Source organism: Paramormyrops kingsleyae, chromosome 1, assembly GCF_048594095.1.
Source record: "Paramormyrops kingsleyae isolate MSU_618 chromosome 1, PKINGS_0.4, whole genome shotgun sequence".
In the NCBI taxonomy this organism is placed as follows: Eukaryota; Metazoa; Chordata; class Actinopteri; order Osteoglossiformes; family Mormyridae; genus Paramormyrops; species Paramormyrops kingsleyae.
This window is the reverse complement of record NC_132797.1, coordinates 1,722,838-1,732,523: the sequence shown is the minus strand read 5'-3', so window position 1 is coordinate 1,732,523 and position 9,686 is coordinate 1,722,838. Positions and strand designations below refer to the sequence as shown.

The 9,686-nt window shown below is 44.4% G+C and overlaps 1 protein-coding gene across 1 annotated transcript; it reads right to left on the bottom strand.

The window, feature by feature from the left end:
* Nucleotides 1-643: 643 nt before the first annotated feature.
* On the bottom strand, nt 644-9,686 carry LOC111833641 (hyaluronidase-5-like). Its single transcript, XM_023792142.2, has 4 exons — nt 9,537-9,686; nt 3,399-4,348; nt 3,146-3,235; nt 644-1,607 (listed from the first exon to the last, which is right to left on the bottom strand). The coding sequence occupies exons 2-4, from the start codon at nt 4,338-4,340 to the stop codon at nt 1,272-1,274; spliced, it is 1,368 nt and encodes a 455-aa protein (XP_023647910.1). The 5' UTR covers nt 4,341-4,348; nt 9,537-9,686; the 3' UTR covers nt 644-1,271.

Here is a 9,686-nt window from a genome sequence, read left to right as displayed (position 1 = left end):
GATTAAAATGTGTTATTAAAGGAAAGGGGATGTAACACAATGGTAAATATTCCTCTGTCCCAACTGTTGCAGCCATGAAATTCTAAGTTTGCGTATATTTAGAAAATGCAATTAAGTTGGTCAGTGAAACTGTTGAAAAACCTATCTTTGTACTTTTTCTGCTAAATAAAGCTTAAGGTCAATAGACATATTACTGATTTTTGTTTTTATTGCATTTTATTGCATTATCCGAACTTTTCTAGAAATGGGGTTTGTGTGTGTGTGTGTGTGTGTGTGTGTGTGTGTGTGTGTGTGTGTATGTATGTGTGTGTGTGTGTATATATATATATATATATAGACCCACAGCAGAATTGATTGGAACACCTGACTGCAGTTACCATGCAGATAGTCAGACAATGCCAAAGAGTTCACAAACTTTTGCTTGTGACTGTAGCTTTCTTGATAGCATTTACATTTAACCTTGATACTAACGCGAACTTCTAGATTTTGTGTGAACTTCCTGTATAAAAAGTAACCATTGACCGGCTAAAGACACCACAACAGTTACATTCCTCTGATTTCTGCCCTATAGTAAAAAGGTTCTCTCAAAGTCTTCTTGACCCTTTTCCTCTAACAAGTATTAAAGCAAATGCTTCAGCTCATCTTCCAATTAAAGAAAAGGCTTTATTGATAGAAAAGTTTGAAGATCAACTAAACAAGTCTTTCCTTAAAGTTTCAGGCAGGGCTGGATGATGCCTGCATTGACTGGGGGATCAGTGAACATTTCTGGGAGTCATACAGTCACTTTTACCTGCCATCCCCCCAAACCAAAAGATGGATTATGACAAAATCAGACAACACTATAGATTTAGCTATAATGGGTCTCCTTGAGTAACCAAGCTAATTAATTCAGAAGCACTTGACAAGTGACACGTTCACAACCACGGTGGCAGTACACACAGAGTGACAGTGACGATTGGCTTGTTCCTGAATTTTATTCTTCCCAAACAGCCAATCAGAAACCATTTGGGGTAAAAATTAAGAGTGGGATTAAATGATTAGTTACCAGAGGTGCTGAGTTATTAGTTACTGAGGGGGCTTGTCAAGAACCTGGGGAGGGCATAACCCAACCCTTCACCCGCTGTATCTGGCCTCCCCCAATTCCGAACTTAATACGCAAAAAAGGAAACAAATGCTTCACAAAACAGGAAACAGGAAATGAAGAAATGAATCAGCAGGATGATCAAACATTTTTAAAGGGCAGTGAGCCTACAGCATACTGAAGGGCCATGTTACACAGGAATGGCCACGGGTTCGATGGAGAGCTCGCTCGCAATCTGCGGCGAGCAGCTCAACCCAGCGTAGCACTGGCAGGTGAAGTGATCGGAGAAGTAGGTGAGGTCAGAGAGGGTGGGAATGCCCTCCGCCACGTACTTCCCGTTGGATTTTCGGACAGAGAAGCTATCAGGATTCAGGTGCAGGTAGACATCAGAGTTGTAGTCCTTCCGGATGCAGCGCCCGTTACCCTGGCAGAGTGACTCGCTGCAGAGCCAGGAAGCTGCCGTCACATTGGCGATGTAGGGGTTCAGGGTGGAGTTCAGGTAGGAGGATAAGGCCTCACATGACACCTACAAGGATGGAATGTGCTTGTGTGACATAGGCAAGTGATCTGTGACTGACTGTGAAGAAAAGATCTCAGATAAGAAGGAGGACTTAAAGGTGCCATAGAATGTTTTTTTTTCCAAATTGCTATCTGGTGTCTACATATAACATATGTTTTCTTTGGTTGAAGAATGTCCAGAAGTGGTTTTACATGCCCATGTACATCCCTGGCCCTAGAATGAAACAGGCTGTTTTGCCTTATTTGGTGGGCTCATTAATGTGTTCATGAGCTCTGCTCTGATTGGCTGGTGTACAGTGAGGCACTGTGATGGCCCACACAGAACCAGCATAGAAACATGGAGCACTTAGGCATCCAACTGTATATGTTTGAGCCTGTTTCGGAGGGGGAATACCGATGAACAGCCTGTTCCTTGGAGATTGCAGAACGCTTCTGAGTGGTACAATTTGTCATTTAACATTTTCTGGAACAACTTGCAGCATGTAACTGTAATAGTCCCACTTCAGCCTTGGTAGAATGTTAGCATAATCAGAACTTTATTTTTAACACTATAACAAGAACACAGAAATTTTTTAGCATCTGCCACAACAAATGATTTTACAATGCTAGCTTTGTCATCCAAGTTTTATGAGGAACTCTAAACAGCAAGATAAGCAGCTTCTTTGTAATGAATTTGGAGTTCTGATTTCATTATCTTTTTTTACTGTACTATCGGTTAGATATTTGTTTAGCTAATCAAAAGTAGGCTACGGGAAGTACAGAAGCGTCTTGTCAATGTCAGTATCATAGACTTCGTAATGTTTACTATTCCCCTATTAAACTGAGGTACATTTTCCAAAAACCAAAGTTGTTAGCAAATTAGCAACTTACATAGCTAGAATCATGCAAGTGAACGGTTCCAACCATGTAAGTTGCTAAGAGGAGCTTTTGGGAAACATACCCCTGACCAATTAAAGATGCACATCAGCCATGCCTGATGACAGTTCGATTCCTTGGGAAGGGTAAGTGCCGACATCCCCATCATAGCCTCAAACGGCACACTTATAGATACAGCCTGACATTTTCACTGTTGTCCTTTGCTTCGTTCTTAACGATAAATGCACAACTGTTGAACAAGGCTTGTCCATTGACCTTGAGAGTGGCATGGCATATACTAAGTTTGGGGGTGTGGTTAAGACTGTTTAGTAAGAGACTAGGAATTTTGAAATAGCCTGTTTCAATTCTTTCTTTTACATGTTCAGGAAGTATATTTGAAAGAGTGAATGACAATGTTTGAGATTCATGGTATGTCATTTCCATGTACCGAACTATGCTATGTTGATGTAAAGTCAGATTTTCATTCTATGGCACATGTAAGCACTCTTACAGCATAGATGCTTCATTTTCATTACTGTTTTACTTCAGATATCTCATTTCGTAGCAGTGAGGGAATTGAAAATGTCATAGACATTGTGAATATACTGTAGCACTCAATTTTTTAACCTTAATCATTTAGTGTGTCCCTGCCGCAGACATGCAGATGACATGTGATGCATGGGAATATACCTTGTCATCAAAGTCCGTAGTGCCCCCCCAGAGCACTGAACCCGAGGCCCCTACAGCCGCATTCTCACCCAGAGTGTGGACCAGGTCCTCCTGGAGACGGCAACACACACAGAGCAGTGAGACAGAACCTCTGGGCCCCATGCCTTGATGACTTGTAGTGTACAGTGACCATATGCAGGTCTTATGCAAAGGCAGCATGCTGGAGCTTAATCATATCCAGTTTATAAGATGATCCAGGACGTTATGTACTCACCACACTCAAGAATTTGTTGGCTTGATCGGTAAAGACAGGACGGGTGTAGACGTAGATGGGGACATTGAAGGGGTGCTTAGGCAGGCTGGCCACCCTCATGGCCTCATGAACTTGGTTGCGGACGTACAGAGCGGCCTTGTGGGTGTTGGCCAGACTAGTCTGCAGGTAGACGGATGGGTAGAGGGCCGTGCTCGTCTGCCACAGCCACAGGAGCTGGTCGTTCTCTGCCTGCGCCCATGTTGGGCACATACCTGTGTAGTCAGCCTCTTCCCAGACATCATTGTAACAATCAGGGAAGAGATAGAAGCCCCAGAGGTAACTGGGCCTCATACTGATCCCTAGACTCATTGTGTCCTCCATGAAGTTTCTAGCAGCTGTCTGGAACTGCTCCTTGGCCACAGGCTCAGCTTGAGATGGGGAAAGTGAGGGGTGAAGCTGATGGGCATAGTCAATAGACAGCGTGCGGTAGATAGTCTTAGAATTAAAGTTTGTGTCCCACAGGGGGCGCCAGGCCTCCCAGTCAATGACGGCCAGACCAGTGGAGGTTCCTGAAGGAATATATTGAGTGATGTCCCACTGGGCGACATCCAAGCTGGCCGTCAGGTTGCCCTTCTGTGGGATGCCTCCATTGATCTCCTTATTAGTTGCCTCATCCACAAATGGGTACAACCCCAGGCGGTTGGTATAGAACAGGAAGAGGAACTGGTCAGGAACAGCTTCAGGGGTGGTAACGACCTGAAATGGCGAGGTGTCCAGGGGGATGTTGTTCTGCTGGCAAACAGGAGTTGGCATGTTCCATATGACACCGTAAGGGTATCCCTCAAACAGTGGGGTGGCAGTAGGAGGATAGGGGAGATCGGCATGAATGCTGCCCAATAATGATAGCAGAAGAAGGTGCAGCAGGAGAAGACTGGATCCCTTCATCCAGATGTTCAAATCCATGGCTTTTCCTGTGTAAGTAACACAACTGCAAAGCATTAACCTACGTTCACCATTTGTCATACAGTTTCAGTGTGTCAGAGTGTAAAAATACTTCACCAAATAGTAGAGCTCTCACAATTACACAATAAAACTCGATTATTAAGAAGCATTGTTTAAAATTTTCAATTACACGGCAGTAGGGCGGAAGGAAGACATAGCATGAAGGATGAGGGTCCAGATAAAGAGCAAAAGTATCATTTATGTGGAAGCACTTCACAGTAACAGTGAATGAGAAAGCAGTTTTCTGTCAGGATTGGAAAACAGAGCTTAAATACCACAGCATGACTGCAATGAAAAAAACGTCTTAAAAGAAGACATTCAGGTTTGACATACTCACTCAAAAATGTGAGGTTAGCCATAGATTTGTCCCATTTAGGCTCTCAAAGTAGCCTAGCCTGTCTTTGTCATCACTTTGACTTAAATTATTTTGCTTATTATGATTCCTGTATTTCATAATCACTGCTAAAACGAAGGTTACCCCACCGCCTAGCTGCATCGTTTTATATAATATGGTACATAATAACCAATTACCATATTGGACCTAATATAAGATGACCCAGATTATAAGACGACCCCTGCACTTTTTGGCAACTATTTTTTAGAAAAGAAAAAGCTTTTGGAATACAGTACCAAATCTAACCTCAATAAAGCAAAATAATTTAATTTGACGTGCGCAAGTAATAAGTTAACCAGCAACCACAACTGAAAAAGCAAGCACAGGCAATCGGATTACATTACTGTAAGTGTATTAAATAGCAAACATTCCAAAAAACAAATGTATTATTTGGTGGTGGATGGGGGGAGGGTACATAATGAATATTACAAACTCCACAATCCTTGACAGCGCAGAATGTTTTCGATGCAGCAGACCCCCATGAAGATGGTAAAAAACGTGTTGCGGAGACACTCCTTACAAAATGTATTTGGCGTTATCCATTCCCATTTTTGTCTAGACCTCTAATATAAGACACCACTTTTTCAGACATATTTTGAGGACAGAACCCCGTCTTATATTCGGGTCAACACAGTAATATTTATTTTTAGTTAACGTATTGTGCGCTTTGAGTAGCGTTGGACGAAACAAGAAAAAATACTGCGGTTAGCCATCCGCAGTTTGCCAATACACAGTCAAATCATCCGCGCTTAAAATCTGTGGTGCATGCATAACAGGCATAGGCATAACATTACAGTAACATCATGTTAGGAAAATAAACTCTCCAAGCAATCGTGCATGAAAACGTCCTGTCATATGTATGAAATAAAGGATGTACTAAAATACGATGTAATTGTTAGTTTCCTGTAATGCAGTGAGAAGTCTTATAGGATCAGAAAGCTAAAGTACTAGCCTACTTCCAGGCAATATTTGGTCAACTTTTACCGTACCATTTTCTAATAAATGCAGTCTGAACCTCTCCTGGAGCCGACACCTTATCGTGGTGGCTAAGTTGCCCAGGGCTTTATGCCCCTGGTAGGGTCACCCAAGGCAAACAGGCACTGGGTGAGGAACCAGACAAAGTGCGGCTCATTAGATCCCTTATGATGAGTAAAAACATGGATTCACGTTTTCCCTTGCCCAGACGCGGGTCACCGGGGCTCTCCTCTGGAGCCAGGCTTGGGGGTGGGGCTCGATGGCGAGCGCCTGGTGGCCAGGCCTGCACCCATAGGGCCTGGTCGGGCACAGCCCGAAGAAGGTACGTGGGTCCCCCCTCCAATGGGCTCACCACCTGTAGGAGGGGCCAAAGGGGTCGGGTGCAGTGTGAGTGGCCGAAGGCAGGGACCTTAGGGGTCCGATCCTCAGCTGCAGAAGCGTACCGCGGTGGACGAGAGGGTAGCCTCCCTTCGCCTTCGGGTGGGGGGGATGGGTCCTGACTGTTGCTTGCACTTATGTGCCAAATACCCACCCTTTTCGGAGTCCTTGGAAGGGGTGTTAGAGAGCACTCCTCCAGGGGACTCTCTTGTTCTGCTGGGGGACTTCAATGCTCACGTGGGCAATGACAGTGAGACCTGGAGGGGCGTGATTGGAAGGAACGGCCCCCCCATTCTGAACCCGAGCGGTGTTTTGTTGTTGGACTTGATTTTGTTGTTGGTCAGTGAAAGGAATACTTCGAAGACCTCCTCATTCCTACCGACACACCTTCCAATGAGGAAGCAGAGTCCGGGGACTTGGGGGTGGACTCCCCTATCTCTGCGGTGGAGGTCGTTGAGGTGGTTAAAAAGCTCCTCAGTGGCCGGGCCCCAGGGGTGGATGAGATCCGCCTGGAGTTCCTCAAGAAGGGGGACTGGAGGGTGTGTTCCAACTATAGGGGGATCACACTCCTCAGCATCCCTGGTAAGGTCTATTCAGGGGTCCTGGAGAGGAGGGTCCGCAGGATTGTTGAACCTCGGATTCAGGAGGAGCAGTGTGGTTTTTGCCCTGGCCGTGGAACAGACCAGCTCTATACTCTCAGCAGGGTCCTGGAGGTTGCATGAGGGTTTGCCCAACCAATCTACTGTACATGTGCTTTGTGGACTTGGAGAAGGCATTCGACCGCGTCCCTCGGGGAGTCCTGTGGAGAGTGCTCCGGGAGTACAGGGTGCCGGACTGCCTTATAAGGGCTGTTTGCTCCCTGTACGCCCGGTGCCAGAGCTTGGTCCGCATTGTTGGCAGTAAGTTGGACTCGTTTCTGGTGAGGGTTGGACTCCACCAGGGCTGCCCTTTGTCACCGATTCTGTTCATAACTTTTATGGATAGAATTTCTAGGCACAGCCAAGGCGTTGAGGGTGTCCAGTTTGGTGACCTCAGGATTAGGTCTCTGCTTTTTGCAGATTATGTGGTTCTGTTGGCTTCATCGGACCGTGACCTTCGGCTCTCACTGGAGCAGTTTGCAGCCGAGTGTGAAGCGGTTGGGATGAAAATCAGCACCTCCAAATCCGAGACCATAGTCCTCAGCCAGAAAAGAGTGGAGTTCTCTCTCCGGGTCGGGGAGGAGGTCCTTCCCCAAGTGGAGGAGTTTAAGTATCTTAGGGTCTTGTTCACGAGTGAGGGAAGGATGGAGCGGAAGATCGACAGGCGGATCGGTGCGGCGTCAGCAGTGATGCGGGCGCTGCATCGGTCTGTCATGGGTGAAGAAGGAGTTGAGCCGAAGGCAAAGCTCTCAATTTACCAGTCGATCTATGTTCCTACCACAATCGACTGTGTTGAATACTTTACGGAATGATTTGACCATGTATCGGCAAATCGCGGATAACTTGACCGCAGTAGAAAAAAACCACATAGCAATATTTAGAGTTGAAATACAGAAAAAAAACAGGCTTCACTCCTAAGGATTTTACATGTATCAGAGTACTGGACCACAGAAAAAAATAAATCAAGCAACAAAGGAAGAGGTCGCAATTTGCATAATACGGGTTTTATTACTCAGCGTCTCCACACAGCGTAATGCCTACAGTAGAGTGTTGACAGGTCCAGCAAAAATCTCCAGCCCAAGGTCTGCTTAAAGTCTCCCCAACGGAAGAAGAAACTAGCCCAAAATTTGAAATCCCAGCATACCATATCTTAAAGAAATAAACTAGAATTTAGCATGCTGATCATATTCAAATGTTAAACATTTCAAAATCACAGGTAAACACAATGACGTCATGTATATGAGCGCACTCATTATTCCCTGGGCTGCCAACTTTGGTCATCTGGCCAGAGATTTTCATTTCGAGACAACTCTGCCCATGCATTTACATATATGTGACAGTTTTATTACACTGTAAACAGACTGTAGGGTTTGCAATCTATCCTAGTGCTTTTGATGTAGCAAATTTTATGTTTATAATGGAATAATATGTATTTGCCATAAGATTTGTTGCGTCAGTGTGAGAGTCTGAAAGCATTAATGTCACACCAGATGCCTTCAATTTGGCAACCTGGAGGATTAGAATAATATGGCTGTAGGTAGAAACGGATGTCATGGAGGTATCTGAGCTGTGTGACTATGCTACGCGGTTCATCAATTAGCAGCGCTGAAGGTTACCTACTCGATGTAAACAGTCCTGAATGAATACATTACCATAACCCCTGCTCAGGAATCTCTGACACATTTCTCCAGCCTGCTTCTCAAACTCCTCACCCCTGTCAAGTGGTCTATTGAACAACTCCACAGGAAAAACATATCATCAATATATTGGTACCACACCTTTAAATATTGATGAAATGGACTGACCAAATAAATAAAATCCTCCTGAAATTTTCCCTTAAACAAATTGGGTGCCATACGTTAATGTATCGTGGTAAAACGTAAATTTATTCTGAAACTAAACATTCAGAATGTGGCACGTTAAATTTTAATGGTAATAGTTTAATACATTTAATCCTGTTTCATGTGAAATACTCATATAGAGAATTGTTACATCTATTGTGCATAAAACATCACCGAATGCATCTCTTTAAAATCATCCAGTTTATGTCAGTCTTATCTTTGAGAAAGAGGGCAGCTGTGGTCCAAGCCTTTTATATGATAGTCAACAAATTGAGAATGTGCCGCAGTTATATTCACAGACACAATCAGGCGGCCTGTGGGACTGTCCAAACTTTTATGAATTTTAGGCCAAGTATAAATTACTGGTCTCACTGGATGTTTCCGGAACAGAGTTATGCTCGTTCAAGTCAATGACTGCTTTAATCTGGACTTTATCGCGTTACTAAATTTAAGAGTAGGATCAAAAGGGAGGAGCTTGTATATGCAGCATCGTCCTTAAGCTGACTTTGGATTTCACCGAGGTAGGCTGACTTATCCTGGGTCACAGTGGAGCCCCCCTTACCGGCAGCATTTGTGACAATAACATCATCAGACATTAATTCACTTAATGCTTTATTTTCTGTAAGTGAAAAGATTTATGTCTAATGTAATACGCTACACTATTAAAACAGTCAATGGTGTCCCACTCAACCAGCCAGCACAACGTTTTGAACAAGACGGAGAAAATACTTCTAGATTTAAAGGGAACTTTTTTAGGAAGAGAAAGACTGCCTTGGGATACACTGACTGAGTCTATTTTGAATAAAAAGCTTTGAGTCGGACAGACCTGAAAAATCTGAACAACTGAATTTTCATAGTAAAGGGATAATTAGGTTCGGCAGTAACAAAGGAGAGTTCCCTGCGTAATACACGCAACAGAAATGTTTCTGACCTTGGATCTGTCGTGTGTCCCCAACTGCTTGCGGGTTTTTCCCCCTCCGCGTCTTACGTCTCGATGGTGTCTTGATGGTGTGGTCAGCCCAGGCTGACGTCGTGCAAAATGTGTGCCACCGGAGGACTTGGCAAGGCTCTCAAGTTTCTT

Coding starts and splice junctions, on each gene's coding strand:
- LOC111833641 (XM_023792142.2), bottom strand. CDS start 4,340: ATGGATTTGAACATCTGGATGAAGGGATCCAGTCTTCTCCTGCTGCAC. Junction 3,236..3,398: donor CCAACAAATTCTTGAGTGTG/GTGAGTACATAA, acceptor TGCCGTCTCCAG/GAGGACCTGGTCCACACTCT. Junction 1,608..3,145: donor CTACGGACTTTGATGACAAG/GTATATTCCCAT, acceptor CCATCCTTGTAG/GTGTCATGTGAGGCCTTATC.